Source organism: Halichoerus grypus, chromosome 8 (assembly GCF_964656455.1).
Source record: "Halichoerus grypus chromosome 8, mHalGry1.hap1.1, whole genome shotgun sequence".
Classification (NCBI taxonomy): Eukaryota; Metazoa; Chordata; class Mammalia; order Carnivora; family Phocidae; genus Halichoerus; species Halichoerus grypus.
Genome location: NC_135719.1, coordinates 6,125,817 through 6,151,379, shown reverse-complemented (window position 1 = coordinate 6,151,379; position 25,563 = coordinate 6,125,817). Strand labels below are relative to the sequence as shown.

The window sequence follows — 25,563 nt, the reverse complement described above, 5'->3', positions numbered from 1 at the left end:
CCTGTCCTCACTGTGCTCGGGGAGATGCAGCTGTTTGGGGGGGGGGGCACGCAGAGTGGCCTACTGGGAGCCTGAAAAGCTTGCAAGCCTGTCCTGTTCTCAGATGGAATTCTCTTATCTTGTAGATCAAACCAAGTCAGAACTCCTATTTCTCCCTTCAGAGAGTCTCATTTATTATAAAATGGTTTTACAAAATTCTAAAAATAGGCAAAACTTCCCCGTTCCCACCATAAACATAAGACCATTTAAAACCCAACCCTGTTGCCACTGAGTGTTCTGGGTCCAGCACTGGCTGAACCCCAGAACGCCGGGCACACACGCAGGCTTGAAACCAGAACTGCCTTTTGCAAACCCTCAAGCCAAAAGACGGCGGGTGGTACCATGGCTCAAAAGAAATGAGGAGCGGGAGGCTGCATATTTAAAAAAAATTGAGTCCCACTTCATTTGGGCTGTAGCCCGAATTTGTTGACTCCAATTGGGTAAAGATCAGGACCTGGATCTGCGGTGGGAAAGTACAGACTGTCCTTCCCAGAAGCGAAGGCAGCGGCTGGACCGTGCAGCGGGCTCGGAGGGTCCCCCCAGGACAGGCTCTGCCCGCGAGCCTACAGGGGGTTTTTCCTGACGTCAATCATCCCCGGGCTGGCTCTGCGCGGGTCCCGCCGGGCCTTGGCCAGGGGCCCGAAGTTCCAGGGCAGACCCACCTCAGCTCCGGGTTGCACCCGCCCTGCCAGGGGCTCCGCGGCCTCCCGCAGCCGCGCCTCCTCGGCCGGGCCCTGCTCCTCACCGCACAGGCTTGAGCGTTTCCACGTCAGCGGGAGCGGGGCCCGGACCAAGTCCCGCACCTCGTCCCGGGCGCGGGGGGCGCCGTCCGGGAGGGCCTGCTGCCAGAGAAGCTCGGGTGCGGCGGGGGGCTCCTCTTCGTTTCCCGAGGGCGGCCTGTTCTCCAGGCACAGGGTCCTCTTCTCCGCACCTGGCACTGAAAGGGCCCTGTGGTCAGACACGGAGGCTTCCCAGCGCCCCCGCACCGTGGGCCGCGTGTGAGCCGCCCCGGGAAGAGCTGGTTAGCGTGGTTCCTAAGCCTCCCCCACGGCCGAAGCCTGACACTGCAAAGCGGGGAACCCGGGGCCGGCTCGCTGGTCTGGGGGAGAATTACCCCTGCCCGGGCCGGCAGCGCTCCAACTACTGAGCTTCTGCTTCAGTTCCTGGTTCAGCCACATGTGGCGGCCCAGCTCCTTCTCCAGAGCTTGGATCCGGCTCTCATACTGCCTCTTGCTGTCTGCTAAGCCCTCACCGAGGTGATCTGGAGGGGACAGACCCAGGGCCGGGGGTGAGGGGCCGCGGGCGGGGCGCGGCGGGGCGGGGCGCGGGGCGGGGGCGGGGCGCGCGGCGGGGGCGGGGCGGGGCGCGGCGCTCACCCCGGCTCTGCTGGAGCAGCAGCTGCACGCTCTGCTCGTGCTCCTTCTGCTGCAGCGTGAGCTGGCGGTCGGTGTCCAGGCGCTGCCGCTCCAGCGCCGCCTCCAGCCAGCACACCAACCTCTGCTGCTCCTCCAGCTGCATCTCCAGCTCGGAGAAGGCGACCTGCTGCTGGTGCTGCTCCTCCCGGAGCGCCACGGCCTGTCCCGGAGCCACACGCTCAGCGCCCCCGCTCGTCCCCGACCGGGCCACCGCTGCCCCGCGGCCCGTGTCACTGGGAAATCACCAGGGGCCCTGCTGAGCCGAGACTGGGCCTCAGACTCCCGACGGCGTGCTGGGCAGTGATTTCCCAGTGACAGAGCACGCTCTCAAGACGAAGCTTCCGTCCTGTCCCTGCCTCGAGCGGCGGGGTGTCACCGCGGGCAGGACTTCTCAGCCCTGGCGCTACGGACATTGCAGGCAGAGAATGGGGGGGGGGGGGGCCTGTCCGGTGTGTTGTAGGAGGCCTAGCGGCGTCCCTGGCCTCCACCCCCGCCGCGGTGAGGACCAGAAGCGGCTCCAGACATGGCCCCATGTCCCCTGGGGGCAAAACCCTCCTGTTGAGAACCACTGACCCGGGTACACCGAAGGGGCGGGGAGAGGACTGGGGCTTACTGTCACTAAGACAGGTTTTAAAAAAGGAGAGTCTGGGGCAGCCCTGGAGACTGGAGTTAGCCCCGATTCCGTCCCCGCACCTGGGGGGAAACAGGGCCTTCTCTGCAGCTGCCAAAAGGACCCCCGCCCCCGGCAAGCGCCAGAAGGCGGCGGCGGGGGGCCTGGGAGCCAGTGACCCACCTTGTCAAAATACTTGCACAGTAGGGCTCTGGTCTCTGAGGACGAGAGGTAGCTGAGCTTGGCCATGAGGTTCATCTCACACTGGGACAGCAAGGAGGCCGAAGCCCGCAGCACCCGCTGGCGGCACGTGATGGCCTCGTTCTTGTACTCGATGGCCGCATCCAGGGCCTCGATGGCCTCGTCCAGCTGGAACAGCGTCCGCTCCTCCTGCGGGCCACGGGCACATGTGGACGGGGAGGCCCGGCTTCCCGCGCCCACTCCCGGAACGACAGCCCCGGGCAGACAGGGCCAGCCCCCGGCCATGAGGGAGACATCGTGTCCCCTCGTCCTGAGCAGGCAGTCAGCACGTCAGGAGCAGGGTCCCTGCCCGCTGTGACAGGGGACAGGCAGTTTCCATTACAGCCCCGATCCCAGGGGGAGGCCAGGCCTCTGAGAGGCTGCTTTCGGCAGCGTCTCTCCCGTGATCTACGGCAGGGAGCACAGAACACTCTATGCCAAGGGGAAGGCATAGCGGGACTGCCACGGAGGCCACGGAGGGTCTGCGGGGGTGAGGTGACTGCAACGAGGCTCTCCCTGCTGCTTGGGACTGGCCACGGGGTGCGGGGATGTGCTGCTGACACTCATTCCCACCTGGGGGGCCCAGGTGTGGGACACGCGGGCTGACACCATGCAGGACGCGGCGGGGGGCACCCAGGCTCCCCCTGGGCAGGAACCTCGTGGCCCCAGCCCGGGTGTCCCAGCCACGGGGGCCAGAGCCGGCGGCAGGGCCAGGCCAGCATGTCCCTGGCCGCCACCCCCTTCTCTGGGTCACACTCGGGAAGCAGCAGGGCTTACCTCGGGCGACAGCAGGCTGCCCCGCCTCAGCTTGCCGTCGATGTCCAGGCGCTGCTTGAGCAGCGAGTCCTTCTCCTGGCGCAGCGCGTCGATCTCCCCGCGCAGCCGCTGCTGGCTCTGGGCGCTGCCCTGCCGCAGCTGCCCGCTCTTCTCCGACAGCTCCTTCTCCAGGTGCTCCAGCCGGCTGGACACTCGCACGATGTCCTCGCTGAGGGCCTGCGGGCGGCAGCGCCAGGGGTCGGGGAGGGAGCAGGCCCCGGCCGCACAGGGCTGGCGCTGAGGAGGCTGCGGGCCCGTCCCTCAAGAGGCCACCTGGCGGGGTCCCCCTCCCGCGTGCGGGGGGCTCACCTGGCTGGACCGCAGGCGCTTGCTCTCCAGCCCCGTCTTCTCCTGCATCAGGGCCTCCTTCTTGGCCAGGATGGCCTCCCGCTTGTGCAGCTCCTCCCCCAGCTCCTCCAGGGCCCGCCGCTGCTGCAGGACCTTCTCCATCTCCTGATCCAGCCACTTCTTCTGCTCCTCGATCTTCTAGCGGAGGGGGGGAGGCGGGGAGGGAACTCAGCTCCCGCCCCCGGGGCCGAAGGGGCCGCCGCCCAGGGCCGGTGGGGGGGGGGAGAAGGGCGGCCCAACGGTGGGGGGGGGCGCACCTGCTGCTGCTCCAGGCTGACCACTGAGCCGTTGCTGCCGCTGCGCCGCTTCCTCTGGAACGCCGCGATCTCCTCCGTCTTGATCTTCAGGATCTTCTGCTGCTGCTCGTGCCTCCGCTCCAGCTCCTGGGGGCGCAGCAGGCGAGCGGCTCAGCGGGGCCGCGGGGGGTGCCGGGTCTGTCCAGGAGCTGCCCGGGCCGCCCCCCGAGCCTCGCGGTGCCCACGGCCCTCCTCCCTTCCAGGCCAAGTGACCGGCCTAGGCGGTCACACAGCCCCGGGGCGGGGGGGACCGAGATGCAGCCTGCTGCCCCCCCCCCAAAGCCATCCCCCTCCCCGGCGCCCGCGCCTCCCCCCCGCCCCCCCCCAAGCCCGACCTGGACGCGGTGCTGCCGCTTGTTCATCTCCGTCTCCAGGCGCCGCTTCTGCTCCGTCTCCTCCCGAAGCCGCCTCTGCAGCTGCCCCTGCTGCTGTCGCATGAGCTGCACGTGCCGCTCGAGCTCCCGCAGCCGCTTCTCGCTCTGGGCCGACAGCGACGCCAGCCGCTCGGTCGCCTGCTTCTTCTCCTTCAGCACCTGGACCGACACAGCCTCCGCTGGGACGCCGCCAGCATGCGTGACAGCCAACCAGCGGGGGCAGGACCAAAGGACGGGGAGTGGACAGAGGGGCGGACAGAGGGGGACACAGAAGTCCAGGGGGTCATGGACCAATGACCTCAGAAGACTCGTGGCGGAGGCCAGTCTGACAGTTACTACGTACCAGGCACCCAGCAAGTGCTCGGTATCAAGTGATCCTGACCTTCCTACAGAAAAACAGGGTTATCGTCATCCCCACTTTACAGATTAGGAAACTGAGGCACCGACAGGTCGGGAAACTTGACCAAGGACACACAGCTAGTAAACGGCAGGGCTGGGATTCACGCCCAGTTGGGTTGCAGAGCCCACAGTCTCGATCATTCTACTGAAATGTCTCTCGGACACCTGAACGGAGAAAAGGAAGGAATGAGGGATGGACAGCTGTAAAGATGGATGGACGGAAGGGTGGGTGGACAGACGGATGGATGGGATCATAGAAGGGTAAAAAAACAGGATGAACAGATAATGAATGCATGGATCAATAAAAGGCAATAGAAAGACAAATGGATGGATGGATGAACAGTGGGTCACATCAACTGTGACCAAATGTGTTGGGGAAGGTCATCGAAAGATGTGATCACTGGTTGACCCATGAGCTGGACCCGGATAATCAGAGGCGCCTGCCCCCCTCCCCCGTCCTCGGAATGTGGGTTCCGCTTGCCTTTCCCACTCCCAGAAGGGGCTCCAAGGACACGACCTTGAGACAGTGATATGGAGCTGAGAACAGTGCATGGTTCCTAAGACTGAACCCAGTTAAGGCCTCTTGGTAAACTTTTAAGATGTAGCAGGTGGGCACAGGGCTCTGCCCAAGACAAGCTTTGTCAATAAATTCCCTTTGCTTATTAAACCTGCCACCTTCCAACCTGGAGTGGCTGCCTCTTTGGTCTCTCCCCACCCTCCACGTGCGGGGACCGATTTAAGATCACATCCGGGAAGCTCCCAAGGAGATGACCACTGAAGAAATGGGCCTCGGGGCAAAAGGCATCAGGGGAAATCCTGAGCAGGCCACCGACCTCTGTGTGTAGAGGGGCGGTCCCTAGCTCAGATGCTTATGGATGGCCGCGTGAGTATGGGGGCGCCCTGAAAATGCTGACTCATTTAGGGGACTGTGGGCTGCGGCAAAGAAGCGGAAGGCAAGGGTACGCGCTGGGCTGGCCTCGACTGTGGGCAGTTCATGTGGCCACCGAGGCCCAGCTAGAGGCCGTGGCTTGAGTTAAAGAGCTGAGATTAGAGATGGACGTGGGAATGTCCCCCAGTCTGCTGCCTTCCGGGCTGGCGGACAAGGTGGGAAGGCAGAGTAAGAAGCAAGGTATGAGGATGAGGGCACAAGACACCTCCGATCAACGAAGCCTGGTTCAGACGCTAAGAGATGGAATCTCTAAGAAGGCGATCAGAACGAAGAGGAGGGTGTTGTGGTAATTGATGAGGAAGCAGATAAAGTGGCCCATGACTCTGACCCCTGACACAAAGGAAAAATTTATTTTTTTTTTAAAGATTTTATTTATCTATTTGACAGAGAAAGCGTACAAGCAGGGGGAGCGGCAGGCAGAGGGAGAGGGAGAAGCAGGCTCCCTACGGGGCTCGATCCCAGGACCCCAGGATCGTGACCAGAGCTGAAGGCAGAGCTTCACTGACTGAGCCACCCAGGCGCCCCCACAAAGGAAAAATTTAAAGAGCAGCTACCCCAAAACTTCAAGAAGAAAACTTGCATGCTTTCTCTGTCCCTTAAGTTTGTAAATCTCATCATGTCTTCCAAATACAAACACCCAGGGAGATAACCAAAGCGCTGCCCACAGAGACTAAAGAAAAAAGTGGGGGGAGTCCTTTTGCAAATTGCTGTCGCAGTTTCCTTGCCCCAAGTCCAGGCCACAAACTCCAGAAGATGAAGAGTATCAGGGGAAGCTTCAGCCATGTGAGTGGGCAGTGATTCGTGGCGAGAGCGCTACAACGAAAGCTGAATGGATACAGAAAGTTGCAGGAGGGATGGGGGAAGACGGGGGAGTAGGAGGACGCCAGGTTCACCTCATCCCAGGGTACAAGGAGATAACACTCACATCGGTGCAAACAACCCAGAAAACGGTCCAAGAATGGCAGAACAAACTCTACAACGAAACGTAGAGAAGAGGCGCATTGAAGAGGGTGGGGAGGGCAGAGCCGTGGGGAGCTAACTGGACCACAGGTCTGTCCGCAGGAGGACGGATGCCAAGGAAGTGGAGAAGGGAGAGAAACAGACTCTCACACCAGGGAGCCTGCACGGGAGACGATCACCATAGCATTTGGCTTTAAAAACCAGAGGGGCCAAATTTCCAGAGTTCTTACAACCAGCAACTAGGGGGATTTAAAGCCTGGAACTATAAAATTCAGGAGGCTCAGCTCCGGGAGAGCCCTGAGGACGACAGGAAGCCGAGTCCCCACCCTTAAGGAGATGGCACGACACATGAGCCAAGGAGATACAGCACAGAAGCCAGAGTTTGAAAAATGCCTGGCGCATACGGGAGGGAGAGTAAGTCACTAACCTCAGGCGTTCTGGAGGAACAGATGTCACTGGGAGACTCCTCCAGGAACAAAGGAGCTGGAAGGCACCCTCTCCCTCTTCTGTCCCCGAGCATCAATCCTCGGCCACTTGCGGGAACCAGGCCGCACCAACACTCACTACTTAACTTCCGTACACTGAGCCCCGTCCCATCCCACCGTGCTCAAGCGGATCTGCGCCCTGCAGTCAGGCCTGCCTGAGTCCCGGCGAGACAGGATTCCTCCCCCGGGAGAAGGGCGCAACCCTTGCAAACACTCTGTGCCCCATGCGTTACAGATCTGCCTCCTCCCACCCCGTGGTCAGTCCCAGACGTGGCGGCAGGTTCCCTCTCACAAGAGGACCAGCCCACAAGCCTTGCTAAAACTGGATGCCCGGCCCCTGTGCGTGTTGCATCTCGGCCCCCTCCAATCCACTCTTGGCGGGAGCCCATCCAAACGCGGGCCACGGGCATGGCGGTGTGCAAACAGCCCTGAGAGGAGCCAGCACTGCTCCAAAGTGACTCTTGCCCCAGGGAGAGGGACATATAACCACACACACCAGTCAGACTGCGGACCCAGCGGTGGGCTGCGGGCAGACATCTGGTTTGACTACAAGCTGCACGCACCAACGAAAGCTTCTCGGAGGAAAACAAAGGGAAAGGGCCCTGCAGTTTGGTGCTGCCACAGCTCTGGCAAATGCCTGGTCTGACTCAGCTCAAGCCCAGGGCAGTCCCAGAATGGCCCCCTACAGCACCAGCACCAAACCCTGCCCATGACGGGCAAAGAGAGCCACTGCAGACGACTGGCCTGGTGGCAGAAGTGGCTCAGCCACAACACTAGGGTGCCTGCAACACACACACGAGAGATTTTGGAAACGCCAGGTTCTGGGGAAAAGGGGACCCTGCGCTGCAGGGCACTATAGGACCTCTTCCTCGTAAGACCACTACTTTCAAGAGTGGGAGCTGTAGCTGACTTTCTGAAGACACAGGAACGGACACAGAGTTAGACAAAATGAGGAGACAGAGGAATATGTCCCAAATGTAAGAACAGGACAAAATCACAGCAAAAGACCAAAGTGAAACAGAGATAAGTAATCTGCCTGATAGAGAATTTAAAATAATGGTCATAAAGATACTCACTGGACTTGAGAAAAGACTGAAGGACATCAGTGAGACCCTTAACAAAGAGATTAAAAAAGAACCAGTCAGAGAAGAACAGATTAAATGAAATTGAAAAGACACTAGAGGGAATAAATAAACTAGAAGAAGAAGAATGGATGAGGACAGAGTAATGGAAAGTAATCAAGGTGAGCGGGTGAGAGAAAAAAAAAATGCAAAATGAGAATAGGCTCAGGGAACTCAGCAACTCCATCCAGTGTAGTAACATTTGCCTTATAAGGATCCTAGAATAAGATGGAGAAGAGAGGGCAAAAATTTTATTTCAAGAAATAACAGCTGAAAACATCCTTGTTCTGGGTGAGGAAACAGATATCCAGATCCAGGAGGCATAGAGACCCCCCCCAACAAAATCAACCCAAGGAGGCCCACACCAAGACACCTAGTAATTAAAATGGCAAAAAGTAGTGATAAAGAGAGAATTTTAAAAGCAGTTAAGAGGAGCACCTAGGTGGCTCAGTCAGTTAAGCGTCCGCCTTCAGCTCAGGTCGTGGTCCCTGAGTCCTAGGATCAAGCCCCGCATCTGGCTCCCTGCTCAGTGGAGAGCCTGCTTCTCCCTCTGCCTCTCCCCGCACTCGTGTTCTCTCTCGCTCTCACTTGCTCGCTCTCTCTCTCAAATAAATAAAATCTTAAAAAAATAAAATAAAACAAAAATAAAAGCAGTTAAAATAGTTACATACAAGGGAAACCCCATAAGGCCATCAACAGATTTTTCAGCAGAAACTTTGCAGATCAGAAGAAAGTGGCCTCCTAAAATAGGAGACATAAAGAATTTCTCAAACAAAAGCTAAAGGAGTTCATGACCACTAAACCAGCCTTGCAAGAAATGCTGAAGGTGACTCTGAGTGGAAACGAAAGACCATAAGTAAGAGTAAGAAAAGTAACAAACACAAAAGCAGTAAAAATAACTTTATCTGTAAAAATCAGTGAAGGGACTCTCAAAAGGATGTAAAGTATGAAACCATATACCTAAAACGTGGAGGGAAGAGGAGTAAAGAATGGGTTCAAACTCAACCCACCAACAACTGAAGATAGCCCGCTACATGCAGAAAATATTATACACAAATGTATTGGTAACCGCAAATCAAAAACCAGTAATAGATACGCTAAAAATAAAGAGGAAGGAATCCAAATATATCATTAAAGAAAGCCAGCAAACCATGAGAGAAGAAGCAAGAGAATAAAGGAACCAAGAGGAACTACAAAAAACAACCATCAAACAAGTAACAAAATGGCAATAAGTACATACCTATCAATAATTACTTTGAACGTAAATGGACTAACTGCTCCAATCAAAAGACATAGGGTGACAGGATAAAAAAATAAGACCCATCTATATGCTGCCTACAAGAGACTCATTTCAGACGAAAAGACAACTACAGATCCAAAGTGAGGGGATGGAGACCATTTATCACGCAAATGGATGTGAAAAGACAGCCAGGGTAGCAATACTGATAATGGGACAAAATAGACTTTAAAACAAAGACGGTAACAAGAACAAGGAAGGACACTATATAATCATTAAGGGGACAATCCAACAAGTAGATATAACAATTGTAAATATTTATGCACCCAATATGGGAGCACCCAAATCCATAAAGCACATAATAACCAACATAAAGGAAGTCATCGATAGTAATACAATAATAGTAGGGGACTTTACCCCCCCCCTCCATTTACATCAATGGACAGATCAAACAGAAGATAAACAGTGGCTCTGAATGGCACACTGGACCAGAATGGGCTCAACAGATGCATTCAGAACATTCCATCCTAAAACAGCAGGATACACATTCAAGTGCACATGGAACATTCTCCAGGACAGACCACATATTAGGACACAAATCTCAACAAATTCAAAAAGATAAAAGTCATACACCGTGTACCGTTTCTGACCACAACGCTATGAAACTAGAAATCAACCACAAGAAAAAATCTGGAAAGAGCACAAATACATGAAGGTTAAATATGCTACTAGACAATGAATGGGTCAACCAAGAAATCAAAGAGGAAATCAAAACATACACAGAGACAAATGAAAATGAAAACACAGTGGTCCAAAATCTCCGGGATGCAGCAAAAGCAGTTCTAAGAGGGAAATTTGTAGCAATACAAGCCTACCTCAAGAAGCAAGGAAAATCTCAAACAACCTAACCTTACACCTAAAGGAGCTAGAAAAAGAACAAACAAAACCCAAATCTAGCAGAAGGGAGGAAATAATAAAGATTAGAGCAGAAATAAGTGATATAGAAACTAAATAAACAGTAGAACAGATCAATGAAACCAGGAGCTGGTTCCTTGAAAATATCAACAAAATTGATAAACCTTTAGCCAAACCTATTAAAAAAAAAGGGGGGGGGGACTCAACATCAGAAATGAAAGTGAAATAACCAACAGCACAGAAATACAAAGGATTGTAAGAGAATATTATGAAAAATAATATGCCAACAGATCGAACAACCTAGAAGAAATGGATAAATTCCTAGAAACATAACCTCCCAAAACTGAACTGGGAATAGAAAATTTGAACAGACCGATTATCAGCAATGAAATTGCATTGGTAACAAAAAAAACTCCCAACCAACAAAAGTCCAGGACCAGATGTTTATTTATTTATTTTTAAAGATTTTATTTTTTTTAACATTTTTTTTAAAGATTTTATTTATTAATTTGAGAGAGCGAGAATGAGAGAGAGAGAGAGAGAGAGCACATGAGAAGGGGGAGGGTCAGAGGGAGAAGCAGACTCCCTGCCGAGCAGGGAGCCCGATGAGAGACTCGATCCCGGGACTCCAGGATCATGACCTGAGCCGAAGGCAGTCGCTTAACCAACTGAGCCACCCAGGCGCCCCTAAAGATTTTATTTTAGAGAGAGAGAGCACGAGCAGGGTGAGGGGCAGAGGGAGAGGGAGTCAAGCAGAAGCCCCACCGAGTGGGGAGCCCAACACAGGGCCTGATCCCAGAACCCCGAGATCATGACCTGAGCCAAAAATCAAAAGTCAGACACTTAACTGACTGAGCCACCCAGGCACCCCTCTACCAAACATTTAAAGAAGAGTTAATACCCATTGTTCTCAAACTATTCCAAAAAATAGAAGGAAAATCCATTCTATGAAGCCGGCACTACCATGATACTAAAACCAGATAAAGACACTACCAAAAAAGAGAACTACAGGCCAGTATCTCTGATGAACACAGACGCAAAAATCCTCAACAAAATACTAGCAAACCAAATCCAACAATAACATTGAAAAAATCATTCACCACGATCAAGTGGAATCTATTCCCAGGATGCAGGGGTGGTTCCATATTTGCATATCAGTCAATGTGCTACATCACATCAATAAGAGAAAGGATAAAAACTATATGATCATTTCAATAGATGCAGAAAAAGCATGTGACTAACAACATCCATTCATGATAAAAACCCTCAACAAAGTAGGTTCAGAGGGAACAAACCTCAACATAGTCAAGGCCATATATGATAAACCCACAGCTAACGTCATACTCAACGGTGAAAAACTGAGAGCTTTTCCCCCTACAGTCAGGAACGAGACAAGGATGTCCACTGTCACCACTTTTATTCAACATAGTACTGGAAGTCCTAACCGCAGCAATCTGACAACATAAAGAAATAAAAGATATCCAGATTGGCAAGAAAGAAGTAAAACTGTCACTGTATGCAGATGACATACCCATACTATATATAGAAAACCCTAAAGATGCCACCAAAAAAACCTTGCTAGAACTGATAAATGAATTCAGTAAAGTTGTGGGATCCAAAATCAGTGTACAGAAATCTGTTGCAGTTCTTCACCCTCATAATGAAGCAGCAGAAAGAGAAATTAAGAAAACAATTCCATTTACAATTGCACCAAAAATAATAAAATATCTAGGGATAAACCTAACAAAAGAGGTAAAAGGCTTGTACTCTGAAAACTATAAAACACTGATGAAAGACATTGAAGATGACACAAATGGAAAGACAGTCCATGCTCATGGATTGGAGGAACAAATATTGTTAAAATGTCCATACCACCCAAAGCAATCTATAGATTTAATGCAATCCCTATCAAAATACCAACCGAATTTTTCACAGAGCTAGAACAAACAATCCTAAAATGTGTATGGAACCCCAAAAGACCCCAAATAGCCAAAACAATCTTGAAAATGAAAAAGCTGGCGGTATCACAATCCCAGATTCCATGTTATGTTACGAAGCTGTAGTAATCAAAACAGCACGGTGCTGGCAGAAACATAGACACATAGGGCGTCTGGGTGGCTCGGTGGGTTGAGTGTCCTACTCTTGATTTTGGCTCAGGTCATGATCTCAGGGTCCTGGGATCAAGCCCCGTGACAGGCTCTGCACTCAGTGAGGAGTCTGCTTGAGGATTTCTCTCCCTCTCCCTCTGCCCCTTCCACTTGGGCATGCACTCTCTCTCTCTCAAATAAATAAATCTTAAAAAAAAAAAAAAAAGACACATAGATCAACAAAACAGAATAGAAAGCCCAGAAATAAACTATGCTTATAGGGTTAATTTTTGACAAAGGAGGGAAGAATATCCAATGGGAAAAAGATAGTCTCTTCAACAATTGGTGTTGGGAGAACTGGACAGCTACATGCAAAAGAATGAAACTGGACCACTCACTTATACCATACACAGAAATAAATGGGTTAAGGACCTAAATGTGAGGCCTGAAACCATAAAAATCCTAGAAGGGAGCACAGGCAGTTACTTCTCTGACATCGGCGGGAGCAACTTTTTTCTAGATAGGTCTCCTGAGGCAAGGGAACTAGAAAGAGAAATAAACTGTTGGGACTACATCAAAAATAAAAAAAGCCCAGCAAATGAAACAATCAACAACACTAAAAGGTAACCTACGGAATGGGAGAAGATATTTGCAAATGACATATCCAATAAGGGGTGAGTATCCAAAATATATGAAGAACTTACACAACTCAACCCCAAAAAGATAATCCAATTAAAAATGGGCAGAAGACATGAACAGACATTCCTTCAGAGAAGACTTCCAGATGGCCAACACACACGAAAAGATACTCAACGTCACTCATCATCAGGGAAATGCAAATCAAAACCACAATGAGATATCACCTCATGCTTGTTAGACTGGCTAGAATTAAAAAGACAAGAAATAACAAGTGTTGGTGAGGATGGGGGGTTGGGGAAGGAAACCTCATGAACTGTTGCTGGGAATGCAAATCAGTGCAGCCACTATGGAACACAGTATGGAGGGTCCACAAAAAATTAAAAATAGAAATACCGTATGATGATCCAGTAATCGGTATTTACCCAAAGAAAATGGAAACACTAATTCGAAAGGATACAAGCACCCCTATGTTTATTGCAGTATTATTATTTTTCTCAAAGACTTTATTTATTTGAGAGACAGTGAGCAAGAAAGAGCACAAGCAGAGGGGAGAGGGAGAGGGAGAAGCAAACTCCCCGCTGAACAGAGAGCCTGACGCAGGGCTCGATTCCAGAACCCATGACCATGACCTGAGCTGAGGTAGATGCTTAATTGAGCCACCCAAGATGTGGCTGCCATCTTGGTTCCCTTCACTGGCCTGGAGGTTACAGCACACATAGAAGCCCTTACTGAATTCATCCAGCAAGCCTTAGATGATAGCCAACAAAGTCTGTTGTTACTGAACACTGAAATGTCTCTGATGAGAATAGCCATTCTCCAAAAGAGGATGGCCTGAGACATTATTACTCCACAAGGAGGCACCTGGGTGCCATTATCCAAACAGAATGTGGTGTGTTCACAGCTGATGAGTCTGCTAATGTATGATCTTTATTAAATCACATAAGGACATAAGTGAACGCCCTGAGTGATCCAACCCCCAGCCTCGGGAACTTATTAAATCAGTGGTTCGAATCATGGGGCTCTTAGAAAAAGCTGTCACTGATTTTGGAATCAGTGTCTTATTCTGCATTCTCTCTTACACGTGCCTATGCTGTTGCTGGGGCATCTGCCTCCAGTGTAGCCAGAGAGCCACCAAAGGGGCCACTTCCAAGTGAATCAGACCCCCTGCCGATGGCTCAGAGCCCACTGCAGAAAGAGGGGCACCCAAGACAAGTTCCCTTGCTCAGTAAACCCGCCACCTTCCCACTTGGAGTGGCTGTCTCTTTCTTCCATTTCTCCCTCCGAGTGTGGGGACCCATTTCAGGTTATACCTGGGAAGCTCCAGAGGGGGTTACGAACCAACAAAATGATAAACAGGTGTATGGATGAGACAGACATATGGATGGATGGGTAGAAAGACAGACGGAAGATGGAATGGAGAGGTAAGTGCCTGGGGAACTGGGAGGCGAGGGTCGCATGAGGAATGGGTACCTTGCTTTCAATGCCCACCCTTCCCCTCTTACTGGTCTCCAGGCAGGACTGGCCTCCCTGCCTCTGCCGTGTTTAAAGCTGAGCCGCCCCCAGGCTGCCAACTTCTGTGTAACACCAGCCTCACCCCGGGAGGCCAAACCAGCTCGAAGCTGGGGGCACAAGGGCCTGAACATCCACAGGTTCCAGTGAACGTGGGCCCTGGGACCCAGGTGTCTCGATCCCAGGACTCCAGCCACCACCCCGAGGTCCCAACACTGACCTGCACTTGGCTCTGGGCGGCAGCGACCCTCTTGCGGAACTCCTGGAGCTGGGACCGCTCTCCGGCGTCCTGAGGCTCCTTGCCCTCGAGCTCCCGCAGCTGTCTCTGGCTCTCACTCAGCTCCGCCCGCACCTGTTCTGCATCCCGCTCCAGCTCCCGAATATGCCGGCTGTGTTGGCGGTTCAGGGCCTGGGCCGCCTTCCCTGGAAGAAGGGGGGGGCTCATCACAGGCCGCCCCTCTCCCCCAGGAGGACCATCCCTTCACACCCCTGGGAGGGGTTCCAGTCACCCGCCAGCCAGGGGCACCTGCACGGGCTTTGCCAGGCCGTGGTACCACCGCTACCATGAGTTACTTAATCTACTGTCTTTTAAATCACTCGCTTTTTAAATGGGCCTTATCAGTAACAGCAATCCAGGGATATTAATGGGTTAAATTGGCTTTAGTTTTACCTAATACATACTAACAAATATAGAGCTTGGGCCTGCATATTACTAAGCCTCTAGAACTAACTTCCATTTGCAGGAAATCTGAGGACAGAGGAACAAGTTAAATAACACCATAAAGAAGCAAATAGGCAAACCGAGAACATGGGGTTGAGGGGGTGGGGGTTGAGACATTCTGCAGGACTCTGAGAAGGAGCTAGAAGGGAGACTTCAGATGCCTAACAAGCACACACAGCATGTGGGACACGTGTGGAGCTGGGTTCCAGCAAACCAGCGGTCCACAGACCCTGCCGAGGAACTTCGGGGATGGCCGTGCCCTGGGCATCCAGGTGACAGGAAGTTTTGTTAGATGTGCTCACGGCATTTTGGTTAAAATGTCCAAAAAGAAGCATACCGAAATGTGTGGGGGCCAAATGACAAGATGCTGGGGATTTGCTTCAAAACACTCAGCAAAGAGAAAAGGGAGAGATCAATGTGGGGAAAACCTCGTAACACTAAATCTGGGTGATGGGGTGAGGGCCCCACTGGTCCAGTCTCTCCTCATGTGTTTGAAATTCTTCATCAGGCATTTTGTAACAAACATGTAACTATTAAAATAAAAAGTCTCAGCTGGTCACTACCTCAAACCGTTCCCAGTCCCTTTACACACATCACCAGTGGTAGACAGAGCATGATTTGGGGACACTGTTTGCTCCCTAAGACCAAGAGGTCTGAGTGCACCACACTGCCTCACACAGCAGACAACTAGTAAATACAACTCCTCCTCATAGGTAATGCTTCCTGAGAACCAGCCTAATTACGTCAGCTGAATTAACTCACTTCAACAACCCGTAAAACAGGGACAATTACTATCCCCACTTTAGAGATGAGAAAACTGAGTCACAGAGGCGCTATCCTACTTGCTCAAGGTCCTACAGCTGGAAGAGGCTAGCTGGTTACCAAACTTAAACCATCTGGCCCCTGCTCCTAACCACCCTCAGGTGGGAGGCCCACCCGAAAGCCCACCACCTCACCTGTGCGGACCAGCTCGCCAATGAGCTCCTCCTTCATGCGGATGTTGATGGCCAGTTCTCGGATCTTCTGTTGGGCTTGGGCCAGCCGCCACTCAGAGGCCATGGCAGCGGGGGTCTGACGGGGTCGAGCCAGGGCCTTGCTCCCACCAACGACTGTAACAAGCCCACGGTCAAGGCCGCTGCCCCAACAGGGGGTGGCGGGGGAGGGAAGAAGCACGCCCTGGGCAGGGGCAGCCAGGGATGAGGTGTGGACTGTCCAGGATGGCTAGTGCAGGACCACGGAGGGGAGGTTCAGAGCCCTCTCCGCCCCAGACCCAGCTCACCTCTGGGCCCCGGGATGGCTGCACCCAGTTCCTCCAGGTGAAGCTCTGGGCCCTTCCTGTCGAGTGGACTCCCTGGGCAGGCCCCCACCCTCTGGCTCCACTTGCTGATCCCGTTTCTGGAAGACAGAAGCAGGAGTCTGCACCCTTCCCAGCCAGAGGAAGGAAGAGAAGCCATTGGGCCTTCTATCCCCTCAGGGCCAATGGAACCCCAGGGTGTTAGTCTGGAAGAACTGAGGCCAGGGGGGCTGAGCTTAGGGGGCGCTGGGCTGTTCCGGGCACGGAGGGCCGCCTTGAAGGCTGAGAACCGGGAAGCCTCGGCCCACCCTGCAGCACATTCACCCCAGTGAGAACTCTGGGTCCCAAGCCCCCCGCCCCCATCTGTTCTTCCCAACCGCACGGGGGAATGGAGGTGAGGGCACCCTGAGACCACAGCGGGGTCCTCCCCCTGCCCAGCCCGGGCCCTGAGGTGGTTTCTGTCGGGTGGCAGCTGGTCCCACTCACCTGCGCAGGTGCAGGGTCCGCTGGGGGGGCTCCTCCTCCTCCTCGTCCGAGGCAGCTGAAGAGCCGCTTCCGGGCCTGTCTGCCTCCGCCGTGGCTCTAGCCTCTCTGCCATCTGTCACCTCCTAGGGGAGTGCCAAGGGCTTCAGGACAGGAAGGCTCCAGGGCGCCCTCCACCAGGCATTTCCCATCACCAGTCTTGGTGCCCCCCATGCCCCGCCCTGCCCATCCCAAGTTGGAGCAGGAGCTCCCTCCCTCCCCCACCCAGCACCTGGGACTCCTCAGGTGACAGTCTGCCCTATCTTTGTATACAGGCCATCTGCACCCAAGTCTTTATCTCACCAACAACACTCTGCCCGAGTGGTGGGTGTATAACAGACTCCTGCCAAACTCACGCCCTCCCTCTCCTCTGTGCTTTTACAGCTGAGATGACCCCGAGCTTTCAGGAAGATGCAGGAGCAGGCTTTGTCCAAAAGGTCCCAAGTAGGAGGCCAAGCTCAGGGCGATTAGGGCTCATGGGAAAGTAAACTTGCAAAGACAGAAGGGGTAACCTCAGAGGTGATAAGCTCCCCATCTCTGGAGGTATGCAAGCTTCCCATCCAGTGCCGGAAGCCAGAATCCCCTCTGTAACCTCCACAATCTGCAGCCAGCCCAGGGATGCCCAATGTCAGCAGATCCTTCTGAGCGGCCCTACAGGGTCACCCAAATTTTGGCCCTTCCTCTAGGGGCACTGGAAAGGGGCGTCTCCCAGCTGGTCCCAGGAAAGCCTGGGGTGAGGGGCACATTCCTCTGCCCAAGGCTGTCCAGTTCAACAGACACCCAGCCTCAGCACCTCCTCACCTCTCCCCAGTTCTCGGGGCCAACTTCATCTCCAGGAAGGCAGGCAGGGGGCACCATGCCCAGCGCGTGGCTGTGGGCACCCCCCAGGGGGGCTGTGTGAGGCCGGGGCACGAAGGACCCGGGAGGCAGGCCCTGCAGGAGCCCTGGGGCCCCCCAGCCGGGCCGCACCAGTTCTAGGCGCAGCCGCAGCTCTGCCATCTCCTCCTGCTGCTCCCGCAGCCGGTCGCTCTGGAAGACAGGTGCCTGGTGCTGATGCGGGGCGCGGGTGGGGAGGGCGCAGGGGTGCAGACAGAAAACTGAAGAACGGGTCTGAGGCCACCCCACCCTCTCTGGGCTAAAACTGAGAAGGGCCAAATACCTCTGACCACCTCTTGGGCCCTCGCACCCGCCCCCCCCCCCCCCGCACTAGTTCAGGGTCAAGCTCACCCCACCCAGTTAGGTCCTATCCCTCCCTCCGTCAGTCCGCCACTTCCATGCCAATCACAGCCGCCAGAGGGCGCCAGGATCAATGCTGACCCAGTTACCTTGGGACAAAAGGGCCTGACTCCAGGGACCAGACCCGCTGCCCCTCCAGTCCCACCTCTCATCCCGCTCATCGCCATCCCGCACACCCACCCGCACCATTCTGTTCCTCACCTCCACACCTGCTCACTTGTTCCTCCCCCATCTCTTTCCACCCTGTCAGAAGCCCGCCCTGGCTAACTCCCTCTTCTCTGAATTTCACCTCAAGGAAGCCTGCCCCCCACCTGCAGTTTGTACTGCTCCATGGCGTCCTCCAGGGCAGCCAGAAAGTCTCGGTTCTCCTCCTCCAGCCGGGCCACCTGGCTCTGCAGGGCAAGCAGCTGCACTGCCCCTTCCTCGTCCTAAGGGGCAACGAGAGAGACTTCAGGACAAGCCCGCCTGTCTCTGGGACACCCCAGCCCTCCCTGTGCCCTGCCAGGGGTTCCCCTAGCCCAGCTGGCTACTCTGCTGCAAGCCCTGGCAGCAATCGGGGCTCCAGAGCCCACCCTGCCAGTGGTCCCCTCTGCAAGCTATTTGCGCCATCTCTTGTCATTATTAATCATACTTTTATTAATAATAACTCACCACTATTATTAGGAACCACCTACTGAGGCTCCACAGCACGCTGGGCTGGGCACTTGGTACCCCTTGGGCCCTTAGAACATGCGCAGAGGTAGATACCAATGTTAGCCCCATTTCACAGATAGAGACCCTGAGGCTCGGGGAGGGTAAGGAATGTGATCGAGGTTCAGCAGTGCTGCCGCTGAATCGGCAATGCGCTCTGCCGATGGACAAGGGGCAGGGGCACGGCCGGCTACATGAAGGCCTCTTCCTTCCCCGTTCCCTCCCTCCGCGGGGCCACACCTGGCCCTTGGCCACCGTCGGCCCGCCGGGCCCCCGCGTGGCCTGCTCCTCGGCGGAAGCGCTCTCGATGCCGCTGTCGGGCCCGGAGGCGGAGCTCAGGGCGCTGCGCTCGCCCTCGACGGCGCACAGCCAGTCGCGCACCTTGCGGGCGGCGGCGCCGGGCAGCCCGGGCTCGGCCTGCAGCTCGCGCAGGAGGCTGTAGGCGGCGTCGGTGCGGGCCCGGTAGCGCGCGCACTCGGCGCCCAGGCGGGCGGCGGCGGCGGCGGCCGCGGGGGCGTTGGCGGGGCCGGGGGCGCGCCGGCCGCGGTGGATGATGCGCGTCTCCGAGCGGTGGCGCGGGGGCCCCCGCGCGCCGGCCGCGGCCTCCTCGGGCGCGCGCTCCGTTTCGGGCCGCCAGTTGACGGTGGCGCGGTTGCGGATGTTCTGCGCGCGGCTGGCGTAGTTGAGGGTGTTGAGGGTCTCGTCGAAGTCGGAGGAGGAGGGGCTGACGCAGGCGATCATCACCGTCTTGGCGTTCCCGCCCAGCGAGTCTTTGAGGATCCTGAGGACGCCAGGTGGGGCGCGTCAGGGGCCCCAGCGCGCCCGGACCCCGAATCGTACCCCGCGGGCCGGCACCTCGGACTGGTGGGCGGCGCGCCCCGAAGCCAGAGGGGACCCATCCCTTACTCGCCTCCTCCCGCTCGGCAGCCCGAGAGGGGCCCCTGCTCCCGTGGGCCGCCGGCCGCAGGGCCCTCACCGGGTGATCTTGGAGTCCCGGTAGGGGATGTGGCTGCCGCGGCGCTGGGGGTCGCCCAGGGCGCTGATGACGTTGCCCAGCGCCAGGAGGCTGCTGTTGATCTGGATGCTCTCCTTGAGCCGCTCGCCCGTGCTGCCCGTCTTGAGCACCCTCTCCGAGCCCGCCAGGTCCACGAAGTGGAACTTGGACACCAGCAGCTGGCCCGCGGCGGGTCGGGGCAGGCGGCTGGGGGCGCGCCCCCGCTGCTCCAGGGTCACGGTGAAGACGGTGTGTGAGCGGCTGGACAGGCGGTTGAGGTGTGTGGCCCCCGTGTGCCGCGCCGCGTTGCCCATCTCCAGGAGGCTCAGCACCTCGTCCAGGCCTTCCACGTCCACCTCCTTCACGCCACACAGCACTGCGGGCACGGAAGGCGGTGAGCCCGGGCCAGGGGGGCGGGCAGAGCAGGGCTGGCCCTCTACGGCTCCTCCTGACCCAGGTGCCCCTTCCCCATGCCCGGGACACCCGGGGGGGAGGGGGTGGCGTGGGCCTCGGGGCTCCAGCTTGTCCCAAGCCCACCTCAATGCCTTGCACTCTGGGTACAGAAGTATATACTGAACTCAGGGGAGACAGGAGACAGGAAGGCACAACCTTCCAGAGCTTGGGTTCCCCAGTTAGGAGGTACCCCTCCCAGACGGGTGAAGCACCCCTCAGCAGGTGAAGCCCCACTCCCAGCCAGTGGAGGCCCTGGGAGTTCCTCACCAACATTTCCCCGATCGTCCTCCCGAAGCTGGATGTCACGGCCGGCCGTGCCCACCTCCAGCAGGTCCCGGAACTCCTCCTTATACACTTCCAGGTAGGACACATGCACCAGGCAGTCCAGCAGGTCATTCTCATCGATGAGCTTGAAGGCTTCAGCCATGGCCCGTGGGATGATGCCCTGCTCGTCCTCGTGAAGGGACGCTGGGGACACACCACAGAGCCTCCTGCCACCATGCCTTCAGCTGGACAGGGCTCAAGGCCGCAAGGCCCCTGCCAGCAACTGGACGCTGGGGCTCCAGCATGAAGGCAACAGCAGAGGCCAGGATGGCTGGGTAGCCTGAGCCAGCGCATGCTCCAGGGTGGTCAGGCAGAATTATAGAATTTCAGAGTTGGAAGCAACCTCTCAAGGTCCCACCAACCCCTTTCATGATGTAAGCATCCCTTCCACTACATCCCTGCTAGATCAGCAGATACCCCTGAGTTGATTACTCCCCAGGACAGGGAGCTCATTACTATAGTCTAGGCTCAGTTATCTAAAGGACCTCCTAAATTTATCCCAAGGGAGTAGTAAGAGGCTATTCAGAGCAGCACTCTTCATAACTTCAAAAAAATTCAAAAGTCCTAAGATCCAATAGGGGATCTGGTTAAATAAATTATCTCATATATACCATAGAATGCCAAGCCACCATTAAAAAATTAGCTTGAAAAATAAATAAATAAAAAATTAGCTTGAAGAATAATGATATAGAGAAATGTTTATGATAGATTGTTAAGAAAAATAAACAGGATATAAAAGAATGGGTATAATATAATCCCAGTTTTTAAAGGTAAAATAATTTCTTCAGAGAAAGAAATTGGAATGCTAACAGGGCTGAAAAGCAATTATCAAGTAAGTTTTCTTTTGTGCTTGTGTTCTTCTGTATTTTCCTAATTTTGCATGACAAACATGGATACTTTTATAACCTAAGAGAAATGGGGGCAGTGAAAATGGGGGCAGTTCCTTCAACTGGCCCAGAGCATCTCTCCCAAGAGTCTGCTCCCGAGCCCCACTGAACTGCCTGCTGCCTCACCAGGCGGCAGCCAAAGCACGGCTCTCCCAGGACCGTCCCCATTCCAACTACTCTGACTCTGACTCGAACACGGATTCCTGACCCTTGGCAGGCATCCCGACAACCTCCAGAGACAAGCCGACTTCTCTCCCCTTCCCTCCCGCTGAGATCACCAGAACCACATAGTGTGACCTCGTTTCTGGAGTTGAAAGGCCCCCCACCTCCAAGGACTCTCCCTTCCTCCGCTGGTCAGCCTACTGCCATGGCTGGTCCCCCCAGTGGGCTGCAGATCTGAGGAGGAAACCTGCTCTCCTTCCCCCAGCGCTCCCACCTTCGACAGGGAATGGCAAAGGCAGAAGTTTCGGCGACAGCGAGGCCCCCCAGCACGAGGCCCGGGGCCTCAAGCAGGGTCACTCACCCACACTGGCCTCCCCCATGGTGTATGTCTTCCCGGAGCCTGTCTGACCGTACGCAAAGACCGTGGCATTGAAGCCCTCAAAGAAGGCCTCGAGGAGGGGCTGCACACAGGCCTGGTACACGGCCTCCTGCCCGGTGTCCTCATCCAGCACCACGTGGAAGCCAAAGTGGCGGTCTCGCCCAAGGGTGACGCGGCTGTGCTGAGGCTCCGCCCTCACGCAGCTCTGGTGGCCGTGCAGCAGCTCCTTGGGCAGCAGCGGACGGACTCTCAGGGCCACCCTCACCGGGGCCTCCTCAGCCCCTGGCAGCCTCTGGCTCTCCAGCCCCATGTTGGGGAGGGGGGGCTCCCCCTGGCCCTAGAGAGAGAGGAGGAGGCCCCTCCCATCAGCACCTGTACTCCAGGGGCTGGACCCACCCCGCAGGTGACCTGGAGCCAGATCCTGGGGCTCCTGACCTTGGAGAGCAGGGAGGGAGGGTGATTAAAGTTCAGAGCGTCCTCTGCACCAGCCTGGCGCCCAAATACTGCAAGGGCCGACTCAGTCCTACAGGTAACACTTCATGGCTCCCATCACTGGCAAAATAGGCCCTAACTCCACCACCTGAGTCCCATGGACTCCCGTGTTCTAGCTGTACCCTTCCCCTGGAACCCCATCTCCTAGGACACACACCCCCCCCCACTACCACCACCACCACACCAGGGAACTCCTTTCCCCAATACCCACTGGGGTCTCCATAATCTCTGCCTTTGTCACCTCACATCCCCGCCCCACCTTCTTCAAAACAGTCAGATCCTTCGAGACCACGTTCCCGCCACCAGATCTGCCAATTCCGTCTCCTAAATATCTCTCAGGTTCACCTGCTTCTCCGCATCCTATGGCCAAAGCCCGGGTCCTGGCCACTGACCTCTTGACCAGCTTCCTCACTGCTCTCCGCCTCCCTGTGCCCTCCGCCAGGACAACCAGGGGCATCTTTCAAAATTGCAAAAGCAATCCTGTTACTCTCCTGCTTAAACTCTCCCAAAAGAGGCTCCCCACTGCCCTTGATATTCAAAAGTCTAACAGCCCTGCCTACCTTGTCTACTAACCTCCTGCACCCCACCTTTGCCCACCTTTCTCTGCTTGCAACACACTCCCATCGCTCCCAGGCTTACACACACACACACACAGCTCCCAGTGGTGCTCCCACCAGCACTGGCTGCTCTGCTGCAGACGGACCTGGGAGGCAGGGACCCTGCTGTCCCGTTTCGCGCTGTATCATCAGCGCCCAGCACAAGGTCGGTCGCTTAGTAGCTGCCCAACAGTGATGATGAAACTGCATCCAAAAAACTTTCCCCGTCCCCATTCTCCTCTTATCGCATCCACACCGCCCCCTACCCCCGGGCCCACAGCCCTCAATTTGTCACTAACTCTCAACACATGTAACAGTTCGTTCGTTCCCTCACTCATCCAGTCCCTCCCGGGTGCCGGGCCCTGGGGACACAGCGCGCGCCCCGCACCCTGAGCTCCTCCAGCGCCGCGCGCCGAGGGCGCCCGGACGACTCCACCGGTGCGGTCGGGCGCTGGAGGAGGCGGGCACCGGACAGGAGCTCCCGGAGTGTGGAAAAGTGATTACAAATGCGGACCCGACCCTCGCAGCGTCGGCGCTCGCTCCTCCCGCCCAGGCCCGGGATGCTGGCCTCAGGCCCCCGACTTAGGGAAGGGGGTGCTCCCGCCCGCCCAGGAAAGGGCCTCCAGGAGGCTGGTACGCAAGGATGGGGGTTCCTCGTGCTCGGTCAGAGCTCCCCAGGTGCCGCCCCCCCCCCCCGCCACCCGGCCCAGGCCTGCGCGGGGAGGGGGCGAGCGCGCGCCTCCCCCCCCACCGCGTCTTCGACCTCCACCCCTCCCGGGCCCACACCCACCTGCTTGGGTGGGAGCACAGTCCCCCCCCGCGGTGCAGTCAGCCTCCGAGCCTCCGCGCGGCGCGCTCCGATGCCGTCATCGGGACCCCCGCCCCCCAAAACATCCCGCCCCTCACCCGCAACTCCGCCTGCCTGGGCTCTCGGGGGCGGAGGCGCGAGCCGGGCGGCGCCGCAGAGTCTGTCCGCAGACGGGGCGGGGCCAGGGCTGAAGGGGCGGGGTTTGGACGGGGCCTCGTCAGAGGGGCGGGGTCATACGTCCCAAGGGGTGGGGGGCCCAGCGCGGTCCGGGGCTGCAGACGCTGCTCTCTGATTCCCGCGCAGACTTGCGGAATTCTGGGGACACGGCGACCACCAAGGCCCGCCTGATGCTCCGAGCTGGAGAAGCCCACCTGCCCAGGGAGCGGGGCACCTATATCTTACAATGCAAGTTGCAACAGGTGAGAAGACGAAAACTAACAAGGAGACTTCGCTCCGCGAGGGGAGGTTGGATTTTCCAACCCTAGACTCTGAGTAACAGTGGACGAAAGATAAGCTACTGTTTGTTCATTAATTCATTCGTTCAGGTGCACACCTTCTCTCCTCCCGCCATTGTTACCCCTGTATCTCTTCGCAGCACTCCCTACGCCCCTTCAAAGCTCAGCAAAGCTCTCCCTTCCCCATCCCCAGGAAGCCTCCACCCTCCTTTTCGCTCTAAAGCTGAGAATGATCCATCCCCCAGGAGATTTTCGAGATTGGGCTGGAGGCCCACCCCACCCTGTGTGAATGGGCCCTGGATGCACCCTCTGCACTCACACCGGAGTCGTCGCCGTGCCCCTTCTCCGCCAAGACCCGGGTGGGGTGGTGGGGTGGTGGATGCCACCAGGAAGCCGGCAAGCCAGACAGCGCAGGATGGAGGCTGCCCCTGGGGGAGCCTCACCAGGGCAGGCCCTGACAAGGCGTGGCTCCACAGCCCTGACTTGGAAGCCCCCAGTTTAAAATGAGCAGGGGAACCACTGGTCTATTGGTAGACTGCACGGCTACCCAGCCTCGGGTTCCTGGAGGGACAAGTGCCCCAGAAAGAGGCCACCGGGAGGTGAGGTTGTAGAGTTCTCAGCCAACCTCTCTAGTTAGGGAGGTTATTCTGGGTGAACAGCTAGGGGAGCCTTGCAGAGGTATTCATCCTGCATTTACCTGGGCAGGTGCTGCCCAAGGGACTGCCCCACACATCACTTCCAGTGTGTCCCCCACCGTCCACCCCAGCACTCCAGCCATCCTTGTCTCCTCCTCTCATCCTGACTGCCCCTCCCCCATAGCTTCCAGTCCAGGCAAAGCTCTTTGTCCTCTACACCCTGGCCACCCAAGCCACCATCTGGGCCACTGGAGAGCCTCTTCACTGGTCTCCCCCCTGTCCCGTAACACATGCCAGTTAAAACAATAATAATACTAATAAAGAGCACAACGTATGAAGGAGGCAGGTAAGAACAATCAATGTCTTGGAGGTCAATGTCTTCCAACTCTTATTCTCTTTGTGTCTTAGTCCATTCAGGCTGATATAACAAAATGTCACATGCCCAGACTGGACAGCTTATAAACAGCAGACATTTA

The 25,563-nt window shown here is 56.0% G+C and overlaps 1 protein-coding gene across 4 annotated transcripts; it reads right to left on the bottom strand.

The window, feature by feature from the left end:
- Positions 1-143: 143 nt before the first annotated feature.
- Positions 144-24,066, bottom strand: KIF7 (kinesin family member 7). 4 transcript variants are annotated; one of them, XM_036069898.2, is made up of 19 exons: positions 23,980-24,066; positions 22,084-22,438; positions 20,617-20,817; positions 19,879-20,272; positions 19,143-19,683; positions 18,524-18,640; positions 17,778-18,005; positions 16,941-17,062; positions 16,440-16,555; positions 16,117-16,269; positions 14,660-14,862; positions 4,100-4,297; positions 3,726-3,851; positions 3,430-3,606; positions 3,082-3,297; positions 2,248-2,454; positions 1,416-1,614; positions 1,154-1,300; positions 144-976 (listed from the first exon to the last, which is right to left on the bottom strand). In XM_036069898.2, the coding sequence occupies exons 2-19, from the start codon at positions 22,409-22,411 to the stop codon at positions 603-605; spliced, it is 4,047 nt and encodes a 1,348-aa protein (XP_035925791.2). In that variant the 5' UTR covers positions 22,412-22,438; positions 23,980-24,066; the 3' UTR covers positions 144-602. The 4 variants fall into 4 exon arrangements, with proteins under 4 accessions (XP_035925791.2, XP_077935013.1, XP_077935014.1 ...); XM_078078887.1 differs by lacking the exon at positions 1,154-1,300; XM_078078888.1 differs by lacking the exons at positions 144-976; positions 1,154-1,300 and having other exon boundaries at positions 1,561-1,992.
- Positions 24,067-25,563: the final 1,497 nt, after the last annotated feature.